The sequence below is a fragment of the Orcinus orca genome, chromosome 9, assembly GCF_937001465.1.
Source record: "Orcinus orca chromosome 9, mOrcOrc1.1, whole genome shotgun sequence".
NCBI classification, from domain to species: Eukaryota; Metazoa; Chordata; class Mammalia; order Artiodactyla; family Delphinidae; genus Orcinus; species Orcinus orca.
The window spans coordinates 16,155,023-16,175,009 of record NC_064567.1 but is presented as its reverse complement, the minus strand read 5'-3'; the positions used below and the strand labels follow the sequence as shown (position 1 = coordinate 16,175,009).

Genomic DNA, 19,987 nt, shown 5'->3' with positions numbered 1-19,987 from the left:
TGTCGCCTGTATGCCATTCTTTTCTGCTTTCTTAAGCTCTTGCCTCACCAATGGTACCAATTGTTCTTAATTGTTTAGACCCACAATCACCAGGGTTTTCTTCTTTTCAGCTTTGTCATGCTTTTTTCTTTTTTTTAAAGAAACTAAACAAAATATACTCAAAGGCTTCCCTAATCTATCTTTCTTTCAAATCATCTTTTTTTTTCACTTTGCTTTACCCTCGAGTTACAAAATAAGGGACTTTCTACCTTGTTGCTCTTATCCATCCAAACCCTGACCATGTACAAAACTACATTTCATGATTTCTTATTCGCTGGCTTTTATACTCAAAGAATTTCCATTTTCTTGAAAGTAATTCTTATTTTTTCAATTCATTTAACCTCAACATATGAAAATATTGTTTGCATTCTGTAAATCCATTGAGTCTTTTAAAGTGGCCATTTAAAGATTTGTTTTTGGTTGAGTAAGAATGTGTAGTTCATAGTAAGAATAAAGGAACTAGCTGTAGGTCTGCTGTTAAAAACTTGGCTATAAAACTTGGAATTATATGTTAATAGAAATTAAACTTTATTCAAGTGGCTCCCAATCTTTATTTTAAAACACAGTTTGGAAATCTGAGGATGTACCGGGAATTGTGCCAAAAATAATGAAAATTCACCCCACCCAATTTCACAGTCCCAACCCCCCAGCATGCCTGTTTTGGGTATTTCTGTAGTTTGGATACTTTCTCTTCCCTGTCTTAGACAGGGCTATACCACTGTGACTTTCTGCTTTGCGTACATAGTAATTTGTTGTTTTAATAACAATACCAAAAAGAAAAAGCACGTAGCAAAGTGGGTCAAGCTGTCACCTTCCAGCCTTACAATGGGCTTTGAAAGCAACCAAACAAGAGAAGAGCCGGAGGTAGGCTGCTCACAAGTTACATTCCTAAATGCAGACACAAAACTGAGGATGTTTTATTATGAAGAACAGAGACCAAGAGGCTGCCTACAAATGAGTGTTTCCTTGGAACACTTGGACGAAATGTTCCCTGATAGCCAGCCATGAACCAGAGTGGAGACTGACTGACAGACGCATAGACCTCATACGCAGGCTAAGGATGTGAAGTGTACCATGGCACACTGGAGGGGCCCTGCTCAGCAGGTTGGGGTGGGCCTTCTGATCCCCAAAAGACTATCGGTACTGTAGGTCCTGATCCCTCATCTTGCTGTTGGAGGTCAGCGCCAACCTCGTCATGACCTCTGGGTTTTAAGATGATGAGGCTATGTCTGCTGTTTGTGGAATAGTATTTCTAGATGAATGTTTTGTAGTAGCCATAACATAAATAACGTTTCTTATTTCTAGCCAGTCATGGCAGAGGAGTAACATGGCATTAGAGATTGGGAAATCGGCCCCTTGTGGTGGTCCCTCAGACAACCTGTGCTGTCTCTTACATGCCACACTCGCTGAAGATAGGATGGATTAGGGGCAGAGTGAATAAGCATGTAGCAGATAAGTATTTGGATAAAGATTTTGAAGAAGTCCCAAGAAATAGCATGGGTAAACAAGAAAAGGCCTGGAAGAACTCACCCAAGAGAGCTAGTGTTTGGCAGAATGAATATTTTTGTTTTGTTGTTGTTATAAAGTATTCACTTTAAATTAGAAGAACTGCTAAAATGAAATTTTAAAAATAGTTTTTCTAAACAGCATTTAGAGAATCTGGTAAATGTAAGTCACAGATTCATTTTATGCATATTCACAAATCATGTGACCATGTTGCTCTAAGCTTTTAAGTCCATACAGCTAGAAACTAGCAGAGATCAGTTTCAGTCTCAGGTTTAATTCCAAAGCTTTATCTGCTGCATCCAGAAACCCATTATGCTTATCGGTGTATAAAGGCGACAGAAAGAAAAGTTAGACACCCTTTTGGAGCAAGGAGGCCAGCCCTTCTGCTGGCGCATCACCTAGAAGGATATCTAGGCCCGTCTTTGCTGCTCTCTCTCTCAAGAGGAAGTGATACTTTGTGAGAAGTTTTCCTTAGACTACTATCATTTTAAGAGCAGAGACATTCTTTCTTTCTTTTCTTCTTCAAGGGGTCAGAATCCCTTCTTCTTCAGCTAACACACTGACAGCTGGCTCACACTGGCACACACAGTGGTTAGGTGAAGGAATCCAGGGCAACTTCTCTTAGCTTCCTATTTCCTTTCATTTTACATTGTTTCAGAGATTAATTACTTACAGGATCCTCTTCTAACATGCTCTGTTAGAGGTCCAGCTAGATATAATCCTATCCCAGCAGATAGCACAAACTAAAACTGCTTAGCTGATGGCATATTGTGCTTGACGGACTGAGCATCCTGTCTAGCAGACGTGTGCGTGAGTCTCCATCCATTTACAGTCTATTTGACGATCTTCCCTTCTCATGCATTATTTAGGTCCAGACGTTGTATTTCAATACCTTTATAATGTGGACTGCTCAAAGTTTAGCTGCTTTTTTACTAGATGACATGGTGGGGCTGAAGGCATATAAATTGTGTTGGGGATAATGATTAGCCAAGATGGTATAGCTTGAGAAAGGAAGTGTCATTTTTGTCATAGCCTCATACTGGGCTTGGTCAACATGGAACCTGCCTCCTGGGGAAACATAAAGGTTAAGGACTATAATTTTAGCTCAGTCTGAATGAGAAATCTGATTTTTCAAAGTGTTTGGAGAGTCTGAAAGTGAGGAGGAGTTGAGGTATTTAAATATTTAGTTGGGCTTGAACCTGTGGTGTTGGGAGAAGAAAGGGGATGGGATTGGGGTAAGGGAGGGTTGGGGCAGCATGTGATGACCTATGTGACACATGTATCACATATCGTAAATTACATCATGATTTCGCCTGTGGTTATCACCAGGAAAGCGGCTTTAGTTCAAGCAGGTAGGAGAGTTGACTGTCCTGATTTACCACATGAAGTTCTTCATTCTCTCTGACCAACTTGCTTTATTTTAACACTAAATTAGAGCTTTGGATACAAAAATCTTTGCTGAGTTGATGTAGCTTTTTATGTTGCCTCATCTCAATTGCCATTAGATCATTTAGTAAAGACTTTAATCTTCTCCACGCTCTCATTTTTCACACTTTAGTGGGATAACACTGTGGTCATTTTGCTCCGTTCTAGAAATAGGCTGCAATCAGACTCTGAGGAAACAATCATTTTGTATTTCAATTGGAAACAATAAAAATAGTTGCTGCCCATTACTCTTTACGCTTCGTTACTACTTTATTTTTATAGCTTCATTGAATCTGGTATGAATCATAAGTATAAGAAGCCTGTGTCATTTCTGTCATTGAAAAGTTAAAAGACCCAAGATTCAACCTTATGGAGTCTTCTGTTCCTTTGGACTCTATGCCTATTCTAGGCTTTACTACCAGAGGAAAGATGATGTCTGTTAAACTTACACACATGGGTGCATTTTTTTTCAGAGGTTATAAGCAAGAAAATTATGCCTATAAAACACAATCCACTTACCTTTACCTTTCATATGTGGATTTTTATGAAAAGAGAAACACATACATTGATTAACTTTTTTTTCTTTCCATACGCAAGGCAACCTTAAGCAGAGACATGCTTAAAATAAATACTAGATTCCTAAGTACAACTAAGTGTCCTTTTCTCTACTAACCTGTTACAAATGTCTTATCTAAATTTGTATTTTCTTTATGGTCAGAAGAAATTTCACTTCTTCCTGTACCTCCTGATCTTTACACAACTTCTCATCCCATTTATTCTTAAAAATTCCAGTCTATTCTTCAAAGGAAACTATTAACTTACTTTTAAACTTCTCTCTGAGCCTAAACTAATTTTCATTCCTCTCTTCAAAGCTGTCCTTGAGGGCTTCCTGGTGGCGCAGTGGTTGAGAGTCCACCTGCCGATGCCGGGGCCACGGGTTCGTGCCCCGGTCCGGGAGGATCCCACATGCCGCGGAGCGGCGGGGCCTATGAGCCATGGCCGCTGAGCCTGCGCGTCCAGAGCGTGTGCTTCACAACGGGAGAGGCCACAACAGTGAGAGGCCCGCGTACCACACACACAAAAAAGCTGTCCTTGAGCTACTATCCAAAGTTCCATGTTGCCTTGTGCTTGTGCTCAGTCTCAGCTTTCAACAGAAGGCATGTGCACCATTGAAAAGAATCTGTAAAGGGATGCATTGTTTGGAATTCCTCAGCTTCTCTAGAACAGCAGTTTTCAATCTAGAATTTTCTATCAGTGTCATAACAAGCCTCAATCCCTCTGCAAATTTGATTCACATGTTTAATTCAAGCAATGAATTAACTAATTTTGAGTTATTAAACCAGCAGCCTGCCTATTTTAGGGAAAAACAAAACGATACAGAAAGCCGACTCTACAAATTTCCAACTTCTCAAGATGTTAAGAAAGACACAAGCATCAATTCAAATACAGCTGCCTAATCATATACAACTTTCAGTAGCTCTTCGAGGGTTGCTCCCATTTTCCTTTCACTCCTCTTCCTTGTGAGGACATAACAACCTTTAGACAGAGGGCTTTCTCCACTTTTGCTGCTGTCTGGTCTAGAATGCACTATTTTGTCAGCCCCATTTACTAGATGATGTTGATTATCAATATTGGAGTTCAGTCAAATTCCTGGTACAGAAAAGAAAGGGTGCTGCAGTGCTTATTCAGGTAGAATTTCATTTTAAAAAGTCAAAAGAATGATTTATTCCAGATCATGCTTTGTTTATAACTGTCCAGACCACTTTTCCCTTTTGGCAGGAGGTAGGTTGTGTTAAAAAAAAATAACTAAAAGGAGCCACAGACGTAGAGACAAGGACAAGGGTACTAGTTAAATCATTGTTAGGTCTCTTTCCCTCTTAGTCATGACATTTCTCTAGAATGAGTGCTGTTTAGGATGTGTTTTGAAGAAGGCAGGAGATAGCTTGGCGAACATGGAGTGGAAGTTTGTCCCAGCATCACGAAGAATAGTATTATTTTTAACAACCAAAACTGCAAACATATTTATATTGTAATAAGGGCTTGGAAATTCTTTAAGGTTTTCACGCTGGAAAAATTCATGAATTCTCTTGTATTTGTACTAATGTGCAGATCAAATTGCCGTTTCAGCTACTTTCACGCTTATTTACCGTTTGCTTTTAAATTTTTTTCTTTTTCATGAAAGTGCAACTTACATCCAGCAAAGTGCACAAAACGTAAGGCTTAATAAATGCAATGTTATAAGTGAGGCTTTCTTTTTTCAAATATTTTACGTAATGCATGTCCAGTAAAGTCTGCAATACTGGGCTGCAGTTTTCAAAACAAGAAAAACTCTACACATTGCTTTCAGAATACTTTCAACACATCTTTTCAGATATAATTAAAAGGTCAGTGTAGGTGAGTCAACGGCTAAGTTTTATTTTGTGTTTCTGAACCTGCAGGTGGTCAGGCCCAATGCACTGGGGTGGATATCCACCCAAGTACATTGCACTTTTCTGAAAAATATATAATGCACAATCTTGAGAACAGAGTAAAGAAAAATGTCACACAAAGCAAATGGTGAAGGGAAGGAAAAAAAGAGAAAGAGAAGGGAGATAGAAATAATAGGAAAGGTTTCCAGGAAGCCTTCTATATTTTTTTCACCCCAATCTGACCAGCCTTTCTTAGCCCTGGCACTTGTCATTGTATTCATCCAGAGTTGTTTTAGGTAGCTGGATATTTCATTAGCAGTTTGTGTGTCCCCTAGATTATAAACTCTTTGTGGATGGGAATGTGTTCTATTTTTTTGTTTGGTCACTCGTCACTCCTTCACTTTGATCCTCCACAGCCCTTGAAGGCAAATGAAGATCTGTTCATAACAGAAATTCAATAAGCTGTTTTAGAATGAAGAAAGAAACAGAGAAAGCTCTGGTTCCCTAGCAGGGCTGCCATTGCTCTCTGCGGCCACCACCCCCAGCATAGCTGCTCATGTAGTGAGATTCAGGAGCTCATTTTTCAGGAGATCGAAAAAGCTCTCAATATGTGTATTGACTCCTAACGTGTCACTTGAAAGAAAACCTGATTAAAGAAAAAAAAAAGTGGAAATTTACTCCATTTCTGTCTGATGCTGAAAAAGTACCAGAGTGTGGAATGTCAATATAATCAGCTCTCAGAGCTGCACTGTCTCCTGGGCCCCGGGACAGAACTCTTCTTTTCCTTTAAGTAAAATTGAAAGACATTAAAGATTTGTAAGGGTCATAACAATATAAGCAACTTATATCATTTACTATATCAGTATCCAAACTCTGTACATTGAAACCTCTCTTTAGAGAAAAGGGACTTTGCTTCCCAAGACTTCCTTAAAAAGTCTCTCCCCAAATCTCTTTTCTTTGCTTTATTTTTCTCTCCAACACCATTGATGGCAGAAGTGATTGATCATTGATGTAGGAATAATCTCAAGCCTATTAAACTCCCATATCAAAGGTTTTAAAAATTAGTGGGACTGATTGAATGTGTAGAAGATCTAAAATAGAGTATAGACTGTATACCTCAATGGTCACTCTTCCATGTCAGGGAAATTACACAGTTAGATTTTAATTTATCAGATTATTATACAATATAGTATATTAATTTAGATATATACTACAAAATTAAAAATAAATAAGCTTCGTTTGCTTTCTAATTGATGATAGCATGGTGTAAAATTACCATTTCATTCTTAAGGCAGAGAAGAGATATGGATAAGTCTCCTAGACTATCTACTAGCTCCTTGTTCCTAGTATAGTCTTGTTTCTAATGACAGTCTGATATTTTATTCTATCATCCTTATATTTTTTCCTATTTTTTATAATAGTTGTTATTTTATACTGAAGGCTAGATATTTAAGCATAATATTGTTGAAGTCAACTTTTAATTATCTCAGGACAGACTGTGGTGTTTAGCCCTTATATATGCAATTTAAAATGCTAAAATGGGCCTTATTACTCTATCAGTTGAGGGAATTTCAGGCAACACTGGCGAGGCTGATGATTTTATCCCTAGTGTTTGCTCAATGATTAGGCTGCTTCTTAGAGACCAGTTTCTGAAAGAGAGGGACAAACAAAACCCAGAAAACTGTGCCGTTTTTAGTAATGTATTTAAATAGCAGCAGAAGTTAGACATCTATAGAAAGCATATAGATTAAGATTACATTTTTAAAACAAACTTTAAATATAAACATTCATAAATTCAGGTTTATGTGAATTCCTCTTGACTTCTTGTTCTGAAATTTTTTTATGCAACCACATATCTTCTTTCCCTGGAGTCCGCTTGTTGTCAATCATGGGTTCCTTTTTTCCTGATTTTTTAAATTCTTCTAGAAAGCTTTTTTTAAAAAAAATTTTTATTTATTTGTTTGTTTGTTTGTTTATTTTTGGCTGCATTGGGTCTTCGTTGCTGTGCACGGGCTTTCTCTAGTTGTGGTGAGCAGGGCCTACTCTTCATTGCGGTGCACAGGCTTCTCGTTGCGGTGGATTCTCGTTGTGGAGCACGGGCTCTAGGAACGCGCGCTTCAGTAGTTGTGGTTCGCGGGCTCTAGAGCACAGGCTCAGTAGTTGTAGCACACAGGCTTTGTTGCTCCGTGGCATGTGGGATCCTCCCGGACCAGGGCTCGAACCCGTGCCCCCTGCATTGGCAGGCGGATTCTTAACCACTGTGCCACCAGGGAAACCTAGAAAGCTTTTTTAATAAATCAGCTTTTGTTTCCTGGTATGATATAGCAGAAAGAATGTGACCATAGGAGTCGGATACCTAAATTTGGACCATAGCCCTAGTATTTGCCAGCTCTCTGATCACAGTCATCTGTAAAGCTGGAAAAGATGATTATTGTTTTCAGAGTATTGTGAGAATTAAATAAAATAATAGGCAGAAAATTCTAGCATTTAGGTTACACGTGTATTAATAAACTTATTATTAGCTTATTATGTTGTGGATGCACCTGTGAAAATGATCATTATATATCAGGCATCTTGCCTGACTTGGGCAGAGCGTGGAGAAAACCCCATTTATTTTATCAAATTTTCGCTGTGTATTCAAATATACATTAGAATTTTTTTTTTTTTTTGGGGGGGCCGTACCGAACGGCATGCGGGATCTTAGTTCCCCTACCAGGGATTGAACCTGTGCCACCTGCATTGGGAGTACCAAGTCTTAACCACTGGACCGCCAGGGAAGTCCCCCATGAAATTTTTAAAAAATCATTTAAGTTAGCATTTTCTCTGTAACAGTTCCAAAAGATCAGTTACTGTCAATGTTAGAACTTCTGTGTAGTTGACATGAAAATTTTGTGAGAAGTTATATATCTATTTACCTGTTTATGTTTTTATGATGATTGCTTTTAGAAAAATGTTTTAATCTTAAATGTCACATATTTTCATGTGCAGAACCTCACTTACTAACTCTTTGTCTCATTGTGAACATCTCCTGTCCAAAGTCACAGTATTGGCCTGGACATGATATCCTCTGTTGTCTAATCCAAAGGCCCAACTTGAACTTGGATTAGTCATAAATAAATTATGATAAATTTGGGGGGCTCACACTGGCTGCTAGGTAAAACTGTTCCTCAGACAAACAATGAATATAAATACTGAGTCTGGAGCCAAGTAATTTGCGTTTGAATCTCAATTTGATTCTTAATTATTTGATCTTTAGTTCAATATTTATAAAAAGGTATATAATAATAATAATCACCTCAGGAGTTGCTGTGAAGAGTAATCATGCTCAACATTTATTGTGTTATTATCAATATTATTATCATTGATTATTTAATATTATTAATAACTTAATATCATTGATAATGATAACATAGTATTACCAGTACCACTACACCCCACATTTCCTCACTCTTAATCTATTTCATACACACACACACAATTTTCTGTACTATTAAGAAAGGTGATTAATTTATACTCATTTAACGATAGTAAATATTAATAGTATTTATTTAATGCTTAACATTTATAGATCAGGGTTCAGAGACATTATCTCACTTGATCTTACTACAACTCTAGATGAAAAATAGGGTTGCTATTATTCTTATTTGAGAAGAAAAAAACATAGCTAATAATTAAGAGCAGAGATTAGCACCCACAGCTTTGCCAGGATAATATTAAACCGCTACATTCCTCACTGCTACATATAGGGACTCAAGTAGTGAAGAAGCTAAGGACACAATTTTTTCCTCTTAAGTTTCTGTAGTATTTTCAGGACTTAGTCATAAACTAACAATAAAATAACAAATGGATTATTATACGTTTGCCATATTAAGATATTGAGTCCTTTAAAGGTCATCTTCATTGTTTACTTTGTTGTGATTATGTTATTTCATCAATGATATAACAATTATTGCTTTAATAAAATCCTATGATGCCACATCAGAGGTGAAAACTTTTACAGAACTGTAAACAGCAGAGGTGCCTAGAGCTTTATGAAAGAAAGCTGTTTTCTTTAATAGAAGAGGAACAGTCCTTACGTAGGCTTGTGTATCACGTGAGGAGAAAGGAATGCCATTCTTCAAATACTTGTGCTTGCTTCTAAGTGAATGTTTTCCATTTTTACATACAGCATTAGTATAAACAAGTAAATATTATAACTCTAAAATTTTAGAGGGTACGATAGCAACTAAGTATGTTAACACTGTATAAATTTACTGTTTTACTTGAATAAGCATTCCAGGACCCCGAAATGGAATCTGTCTTAGCTAGCAAACTCTGTTGGGTAAAGGATAATTCTCAAGTGAGGAGAGAAACAGAGAGAGTATCTAACCAAAGGGTAAAGACATTGATTTGAGTTGCAGACATTTACTCACTGGCCTTGAAACCAAGACAATTCACTTAATCTCTTTGTATAGGCTGAGCTTACTTCTTAAGATAAAGGGGATGATAGGACCTGTTCTGTATATTTTATAGAGTTGTTAATATGAAGTGAGATAACATGTTTAGAGTCCTAAGATTATTTTTTCTTTCAATAATAATTATTATTATTATTTTTTTTTTTTTTTGCGGTACGCGGGCCTCTCACTGTTGTGGCCTCTCCCGTTGCGGAGCACAGGCTCCGGACACTCAGGCTCAGCGGCCATGCCTCACAGGCCCCGCCGCTCCGCGGCATGTGGGATCCTCCCGGACCGGGGCACAAACGCCGTGTCCCCTGCATCGGCAGGCAGACTCTCAACCACTGCGCCACCAGGGAAGCCCCTCAATTATTTTTTAATTGAAAATTAAAGCATGCTCATAAGCATGAGAATCATGAAGCTTTATGTTATTGTAAAGTTTTAGAATAATAAGTTATTGTTTTTAGCAGAAGTTATGGCAAGAACCAAATCCCTTACTCATTCTTACAGTTTCTTATTTCCATAAAATAAGAGATCAAGCTAGTTTATTTTTTAACTTAAATGTTTTATATATATATATATATAAAATTCTCCAGAGGAAGTCACCAAAAATAATTTTTAAATAAAATAAATATTGCTCTATGTTTTATTAAAATGAGTGTGAAGAATAAATTAAAGTGTCAAAAAGGATACTGGGAAAATTAATATTTGGTACTTTTCAATCAAAGTATTAAAATGAACATTTTGAAACATACATATAACTCAATTCTAAAAATATCCATGAACTTATCTAATGAATAGACAAAAGCAAGCTTATAAGCAAGTCAGAATTCTGAACTTACTGTTATATTAGCTAATAAGGAATCATTAGAATAATGATTGGATTAGTGAAATTATTTTGTTCAAATAAATTACATGAATAAACAATTGTATAAGTAATGACCAAAAGCAGTGGTACTGAAGCAATTCCACTGATTAGGTAAATAGGGGTTGAATTAATATTATTAATTGTTGATCCTGTATTGATTCGACAAACATTTTTGAGCACCAGTTATATTCGAGGCAGTGAGCTGGATGGTAAAGCTACAGAGACTCAGAAGTCAAAATTCACAGTTTTGTTAGTGACAAAGAAAAATACATAGACAGTGTATCAATCAGTGTCCTATGGGTCAAAGGTCTAAACAGGGGATCTACGAAAACTGAAACCTGAAAGGCTACTAACTGTAGGAAACAAAGTGCTCAGCCTCTCTAGTAATCAGAGAAATAGAAATTAAGACAAAAAGCTGCATGTTGTCTCTCTGGGATTGGCAAGTATTACGAAGTTGCATAATAACAATTGTTTAAAGGTTATTAAGAAACAGGACTTACCTGGTCAGAGTAGGATCCTCTGCAGCTATCCAAGAGAATAATATGACTGTAGTCAGAAGGCGGCTTATACCCATGCCTTCGTCCAGTGCCTTGGTCCCTATCTTAGAATTATATGGTAGGGAAATTTGTAACTCAAGTCCATGACACAATAGGAAAATTTTAATTTCAGCACCATTTCAAGCAGTTTGAGGCAAACTGCATGCCCGTCACTAGAGAAATGTATCAGAAAAGATGCTATGATTTACTCACTATGGAATTATCAGTAGAAGCAATACATTTGAAATAGCTGGAGCAATATAAAAACATAATATGGAATGAAAAAGAAACAGAACAACATCTAAGACACAGTATCATTTAGTAAATTAAGATCATAAGGGCAAAAATGTATATTTTCCAGAGTTGCATATCTAGCCAAAGAAATAGTACAAGCAACTTGAACAAGTTCTAAAGGAGAGACGGGGTAATAGGATGTGAGAAATAACAATGAAAAGAAGGAAAACATTGATTAAATAAAAATAAGAGGACCATGCAGAGACTGATGAGGATGTTGGGTATAGTCTGAGGAGTATAATTTACTCAGCTTTCCACTTGATATTCAAATAACTCTAGACAAACAGGAGAATAAGAGCAACAGAACAATAAAATGATATGAGGCATGCTGTGGAAAAAACAGCTAGGCTAAAAGCTATCAAAAGGGTTTCATAGAGTTGATGATGCCTGAAGGCTGAATAGGAGGCAGACAGGTGAGAAATGTGAGGATGTAAGGATGAGGGGATGCGGGGGAGGTTCTTTGAAGATACGAGACAAGGATGGAAAATGGCATGAAGTTGTAACATACAATGTTGTGTTTGGATAACTGCATGTAATTGCCTTTAATGTGGGATATTTAGGGAAGTTCTGAGATACTTCTGGAAAGATGCAAGGGGGCAAGATTATAAATTTTATCAAGGGTCTAATTCTGTCAATGATACAAGTAAGTAGGGCCTAACATAAGGAAATGGGAGTGAAAATGGGAACAAGGTATAACTTCAGAAGATACTTAAAAGGTAGAGTTGACAGGTCATGATTGCAGGACATGTGGGAGAGGCAGGAAGCCAGGAGATGGCTAAGAATTTTAACTTGATGGTAATAGGATTCACAGAGATGGGTAAAACGGAATATGGAGAATTTTGAAACAAAATATGGTAAATTCCATTCCATCCAAACTACTTTCCTAATTAAACTCTTCAAAGTTCCTCCATGACTTAGAGATTAAATTCAAATTCCTTATGTTTTCCTTAAGAAATTTATGATGAGGCCTCTGTCAATGAATTGTTTTAATGTTTCTACGTGGGTTTTTTTTTTGCTATAATATTTCTGAATGGACGTCTTTGAGTAGACCTCTTGCACATTTTTCTAACTATAGCTGAAATATAAATTCCTATATGTAGTACTCCTGAGACAAGTGTTTCTTCAATGTTAAATTTTTATAAATAAATGTATTTATATTTTTAGAGATATAGATACGGTTCCCTGCAAGGAAATTACCCCAATAACTCCAACCAATGATGTCCAATAATTTTAACAACTGTGGATGAAGAAATGGTTTCCACTGTTTGTGTCTGCATTTTCTTTTCTCACTCTGTATTACAGTTGTCTATGGGTGACTTGGATTTGGGTGTCTTTGCCTTTTAGGGTGCTTAGAATGATGAGTTAGGGTCAGGATAGTAGGTCATGGAATAACTAAACCACCTCCTATATCCCAACTAATGACAACATATTTGCATTTTTTAATTGTGATGTTGAATATCTTTTCATATGATTAAAATTTAACATTTAATTTGTCTTTCATCTAGCGAGTGTTTCAGTGTTTTAGATTGTTAGTATTCTCATCTTTTCCTTATTTCATTTCAAAACTTTTTTATATTAAGGACATTAGGTAACTTTTAATCATGTGCTTTTACAAATATTGTTTCCCAATTTTTATTTTTACTTTTTTTATGCAAAAATTTCAAATAATTATATAGTGCTTACATATATTTTTCTTATGGCTTCTGAGTTTTGGGTCTTGTTTATTAAGGCCAAATTCCTCCTAAGTTATTGTTTTTTAAAAATATACTTGAAGATAACTTGCTTTCCAAGAAGAATAATCCATTTCGTTTAAATGCTATTTGCACTATGAAATAATTTTCTACATGAATTTCAAGGGAAAACCACTGCCCCATCTGTATTTCTTTGTAATTATGGGGACCTGAATAAATAGAGATTTCTCAATTTCAAAATGCCAACAAATAACTTCTCAACAATGCTTACTTTCTGATACACACAACTCATTGATTTTGTCAACTTGGGCCACTTCCTTCAGAGGTTGTGTCCCCAGAAATATGTCATAACTCATTTGATAAAACTCAACTTTCTTTCCAGTGTCCCTTATGAAAGATTGCTCAATTGTCTCCAGACTTTGATGATATTATCTGAAAATGGTGAACGTGTGTTTACTTAGACACAACAGGGATGGGCAGCAGAAAGTGCACTCCAGTTTAATAATTGCTCCTTTACCAACCCATCACTGCCACCAGAGCGTATGCCTCTCCCAGGCAAGGACCTTGTCTTAATTATCAGGGAGTACCCAGAGTATATCATAATGCTTTTTTTTTTTTTTTTAATTTTTTTTTAACATCTTTATTGGAGTATAATTGCTTTACAATGGTGTGTTAGTTTCTGCTTTATAACAAAGTGAATCAGTTATACATATACATATATTCCCATATCTCTTCTCTCTTGCGTCTCCCTCCCTCCCACCATAATGCTTAATCATGAGTTACTTAATAGGTATGTGAGGACAAAGTGAACGAGTGAATGATTGAACAAACTAAGGTTCATAGTCTTATCTCTATCATTGACTTGATATGTGACCTTATATAAATTAGTTAATCTTTCTGGGCTTCAGTTCCCTGTTCTGCTGAACAAATATAATTTCTAGCCTGACTGTACCAAAGATTTGTCTGGAAGAACAATAAGATAATAGACTTGGTAGTGATTTGAAAAAAAAAATCAGAAAATTCATATAATCATATCAGTATACATTTGATAAATAATTTCTTTTGCAGGATATGGAATATTGCTAACTACATAGAATATGCTATGTGACACTACAAGTGTAAAATGGAGATCAGAAAAAAATAATACTGGGGGGAATGTATTGGCTAAAAGGAATATCATTATTATCTTTATTATTATCATTATCAGTATTATTATGAAAAACACTTAGAGAAACCTGGTGGAAAAAGTCACACACAATGTTATATGTTTTATGCTTCCCCCATAATTTAGTCCTCCTATTGGTTTATTAATTTTTATGTCTATACCAGAAACCTCCTGTTGCTTTGGAAAGTTTTTTGTGTAATTTTGGCTTATTTAGTTCAATTCATCAATATTATGCTCAGTTAAATTGACTGATGACAGATAGATAGATAGATAGATATTCAGTTCTAGCTTTGAACATATTCAAAATGTCATCAGACTTCAAATACATTGCCAGCCTGAAAGGATCTTTTGAATCCTTCATTTAAAGTCTTTGCTTTTCAGAGGGGGAATTGAGGCAGGTAGTCACAATAAACTTGTAGGAGAAAGAAGGAAGATTTTGGAGTAAAAATTGTAGTTCAAAAGAGAGCATCTGATATATTTTAAAGCAAAGTTTATATTATGTATTTGTTAATTTTATTCTATTTCCCTGCAGGTTTAAATGTGTATTTGGCTACTTGGCTACTGATTAGAGAACACAAAATGAATAACTCAACAAACTCCTCTAACAATGGCCTGGCTCTGACCAGTCCTTATAAGACATTTGAAGTGGTTTTTATTGTCCTTGTGGCCGGGTCCCTCAGTTTGGTGACCATTATTGGGAACATCCTGGTCATGGTCTCCATTAAAGTCAACCGCCACCTCCAGACCGTCAACAATTACTTTTTGTTCAGCTTGGCCTGTGCTGACCTCATCATTGGTGTTTTCTCCATGAACCTGTACACCCTTTACACTGTGATTGGCTACTGGCCTTTGGGACCTGTGGTGTGTGACCTTTGGCTAGCCCTGGACTATGTGGTCAGCAACGCCTCAGTAATGAACCTGCTCATCATCAGCTTTGACAGATACTTCTGCGTCACAAAACCGCTCACCTATCCCGTCAAGCGGACCACAAAAATGGCAGGTATGATGATTGCAGCCGCCTGGGTTCTCTCCTTTATCCTCTGGGCTCCGGCCATTCTCTTCTGGCAGTTCATTGTAGGGGTGAGAACTGTGGAGGATGGGGAATGCTACATTCAGTTTTTTTCCAATGCTGCTGTCACCTTTGGCACTGCCATTGCAGCTTTCTATTTGCCTGTGATCATCATGACTGTGTTATACTGGCACATATCCCGAGCCAGTAAGAGCAGGATAAAGAAGGACAAAAAGGAGCCTGTGGCCAACCAAGATCCAGTTTCTCCAAGTCTGGTACAAGGAAGGATAGTGAAGCCAAACAACAACAACATGCCTGGCAGTGATGATGGCCTGGAGCACAACAAAATCCAGAACGGCAAAGCTCCCAGAGATGCTGTGACTGAAAACTGTGTCCAGGGGGAGGAAAAGGAAAGCTCCAATGATTCCACCTCAGTCAGTGCTGTCGCCTCTAATATGAGAGATGATGAAATAACCCAGGATGAAAACACAGTTTCCACTTCCCTGGGCCACTCCAAAGATGAGAACTCAAAGCAAACATGCATCAAAATTGTCACCAAGACCCAAAAAGGTGACTCATGTACCCCAACCAATACCACCGTGGAGGTAGTTGGTTCTTCAGGTCAGAATGGAAATGAAAAACAGAACATTGTTGCTCGCAAGATTGTAAAAATGACCAAGCAGCCTGCAAAAAAGAAGCCTCCTCCTTCCCGGGAAAAGAAAGTGACCAGGACGATCTTAGCCATTCTGTTGGCTTTCATCATCACTTGGGCCCCATACAATGTCATGGTGCTCATTAACACGTTCTGTGCACCCTGCATCCCCAACACAGTGTGGACAATTGGTTATTGGCTCTGTTACATCAACAGCACTATCAACCCTGCCTGCTATGCACTTTGTAATGCCACCTTCAAGAAGACCTTTAAACACCTTCTCATGTGTCATTATAAGAACATAGGCGCCACAAGGTAAAACATCTTTGTAAAGAAAGAAGGTAGTCAAGGGGAGCTTGGCGAAAAGAAACAGAATAAAAGAGCTCCTAGTTTTCAGATCTCTGCCATTGCACTTTATAGTCTTATCATGGAATGTGCAATTAAGGAGCCCAACAGTGACACTCTTATGGTGCCTATGCTCCAGTTTGAAACTTGCACCTTATAAACCCTGTCAGTTTAGGAGCAAGGAGACCATTAAGGAGACATGTTGGAACTGTGGATTTAAGAAATGATCTATGCTTTCTCATACTCTCTTGAAGAAGGGCTTCTGAATCTATAATTTTATCTCTGCACAAAAAGAATAATAACCTCACTCCTTTTTTTCATTTTTTTGTTCCCAAGTGTCCATATGAGGATGAAATGCCACAGTTACAAACTAACCTGGAGAGTTTAAGATAAAGAAAGCCATTACACAATGGCGAAGTGAACAAAGAAGATCAAAAAAGGATGTAGAAATGGCCTCCGGAGTGTTTAACATATATTATTCTCTTGTTTTGGTTTTATGTGGAGAATTGCAACATAATAAATGCTTATCTTTTTTTGCCTTTCCCTTTCCCACCATCAAAAGAGAGCAAACAAACAAAAACAAACAAAAAACTTAATTACATTACATCATTATTTTTCTCATATGGCATTGGTTTTTATACTTCCCTGTTTTACATTGTGTAAGGGCAAAATCTGCAGGACTTTCACTAAATACGGAGACAGCCATGAAAAAGGGTATTTCACCCCTGCCCACTGTGTCTTTTGCATTCTTTGGGGGTATAAAACCCTATGAGGATTTAGTTCACTTATGATTCTTCATGTGAAATATTTTCACCAATCTGGTTTTCTACTAAACTAGCCTCTTATTTTAATAGAATAGCCTACGTAATATATAAATATGCTTGAGAAACCAAAGTCATTTTTTAAATTGAGGTTTCATCAAATTGAACAATGGTCATTCTTGTTGGAGAAAGTTTACTGAGGGCGGGTGAATTTTGAGATAAGAAAATAGAAGGTTGAAAGGGCATCCTGTTTCAACCTGATCTGCCTAACCTGTGTATGACATGCTAACTTGTAAACATGAACTCCTGGCCTTTGTCAGCAGGAAGATGCTGCTTTATTCATCTGGAATCTTAAATAGGATTAACTTATTCACGTGGCACCAATGACTTTTGGGTCAGTCCCAAGAGAATAAGACCTTCTCCTCAATGCTTGCTAAAGGATGATATTCAACTTACAGATAAGTGAGGTTTATAACCATCCTATGACCTATGGAGGGAAAAAAAAAATAGAGTAATTAAAAAACATATACTGAAACCACCTTTTTTTCCCCCTCAAATCATCAGTTCTCCCTAAAATTTTTTAACTTCAAAATTCTGTCAATAGAAGTAGTAATCTTTATGGCAGAAATGTTATGGATACCTAAACAGGCCAAGTGAGCTCAGCAAAATCTGAAAGAATATAAGTGGCTGCACCTGTGCCACTTCTCACCATTTTTAAAAATGCTAGACCATAGAAAAGTCATATCAGAAACGATTACCCAACGGCGGCTTTATATAAAACTTGTCTATGTAAGACTTTTTATTGGTACCCCAAATAAATATACAATTGTATTGACTCACACTTAGTTATTTTTACCCCTCAACTTTTTTTCTTACTATATTTGCTATAGTCTTCCAATCAGATTTTTTAAAGATGGCCCAATCAATAGAAATCAAATTTATAAAACCCTTTACAAATTTTACATTTTAGATTTATGGGCTTTATGATAACTTGACCAGTAATATCCATGTGAGTTGCATGATGAATTTGTCAGTATTAGACTTTAGCACTTCAATTAGAGTTATTTTGTGTGACTTGCCTCACTGATGGCATCTCAAAACTTTTGGGAGCTGAAAAAAAAGCACAAGGCAAATAACAACAAAAAAGAACAATTAGTAAGAAGCAAATTGCCAATAATTTTTGTATATAACTTATCCTTTATAAAAATAACTTCTTGTTTCAACAACTTCAGTCATTCTTCCCCAACTAAATCTTCTATTTATAAACATACAGCATCAGTTCATACAGCTATCTTTATTCTACCTTAATGTAAACTTTTACATTTAAGATCCATATTTATTTTTATTTTGTTTCTTCAAGTCAACGTATCACTTTAGTTGGGATGAACTCTTTGGATTCAAGGATTGAGGATTCAGGATTTGGGTCCTTTTTTGCCTTCTCTAGCAGTCCAGCTCATCGTGAATCCAACTGCCTCTTACTCTCCATTGGCATCACATGCTCTCCTTTCTTCCTTCTATTTTGATCTCCACCGTATCTACCACAACCTTATTGAAAGAGAAACAATCAAAAATTAAAGAAAGGAATTGAATATAGACTGACACATCATGGAAGCTTTGTAAACCGGAATCAGAAAAATGGAAAGAATACTGAAAATAGTAGATGATTAGAAAGATATGGAGACTACATCCAAAGGCTTGCATTAACTATTGCTGGATTTGTCTATTTCAGTGGCTCCCAACTAGGGACGATTTTTCCTCCCAGGGGACATTTAACAATGTATGGAGACGTTGGTTGTCACAGCTTGAGAGAGGCCTATTGGCATCTAGTGAATATAGGGGCCAGGGATGCTGCTAAACGGCTTACAATGCACAGGATAGACCCCACAACTAAGAATTTTTTGGCTCAAAATGTCAGCAGTGCCAAAGTTGAGAAACCCTGGCCTATTTTAAGGGATTCGAGAGCTTGCTTTATATAAGTGGGAAAATAATCCTGTTTCACTCTTAGAATATCAATGCAAATTGTTCATCTGTTTGAAAAAGGTTAATGTTCACCAATCATGTAGCAGACACACTGTCATCCATTGAGTCTGGTGTATTTGTAATTCACAGACTGGGAACACAAGACACATCTATATAGCCAAAATCACCAGACCATGCACATAGCACATTGTTCCCAACATCTTAATGTCCACTTACGATTGCCACAGTGTCCAGTCAATTGAAGTTGAAGTAGTTGGCTATTAAAATGGTTGCAGTTGATATGTTCACTTTCTATTGGAGCTGCTATTTTTCCTGTCAAAAACCTTAACAGCCTCTTTCAGAAACATTATGATTCATCTCCTTTAGCTTCACTGGAAAGGTAAATATCTGTCAAGAACTTCTTCTTTCCTCATAGCAATAATGTAAATATCCCAGAGCGGTCTTCTAAGAAGAGGAATTTAAGAATGTGAAAAAGCTAGTTCATTTCTTGAAAAAAGAAATGATTGCCTTTTTACCAGTTCATCATTAATTTAATGTCAGCTCCCAAGTGGTAGGACAAAGTCATCAGTATAATAAGCCACATAGATAAGCTTTCTGGTTTGAGTGTCAAAGCTGGAGGTCCCACATACTCCTGCTCTTTTTCCATTCACCACTTTTTTGACCCTAAACATCTGACATCGGGAGAGACGGGAGTTCAAAACGATGGCAACATATACTTAGAAATGCAATCTACTTTTATTTTCTCCTACTTAGTTCACTGGTAGTTGCCTTTTCCCCAGTTTGATAGTATCCCTTTCAACAATCACAGCACTGGCGTTGCAAATAGATTAGGGAAGCACCCAAAGCTGGATGAATTGTGCAAAATGTATGTTCAG

At 36.9% G+C, this 19,987-nt stretch overlaps 1 protein-coding gene across 1 annotated transcript in view; it reads left to right on the top strand.

Annotated features, from left to right (window-relative positions):
- CHRM2 (cholinergic receptor muscarinic 2) overlaps window positions 1-18,060 on the top strand; it is a 155,521-nt gene extending 137,461 nt beyond the window's left edge. Inside the window, exon 3 of the mRNA XM_033432384.2 lies at window positions 14,898-18,060. Within this exon, the coding sequence (XP_033288275.1) occupies window positions 14,945-16,345 (1,401 nt within the window). The 5' untranslated portion in view covers window positions 14,898-14,944 and the 3' untranslated portion in view covers window positions 16,346-18,060. The remainder of the gene's footprint in view (window positions 1-14,897) is intronic.
- The last annotated feature ends 1,927 nt before the right edge of the window (window positions 18,061-19,987 follow it).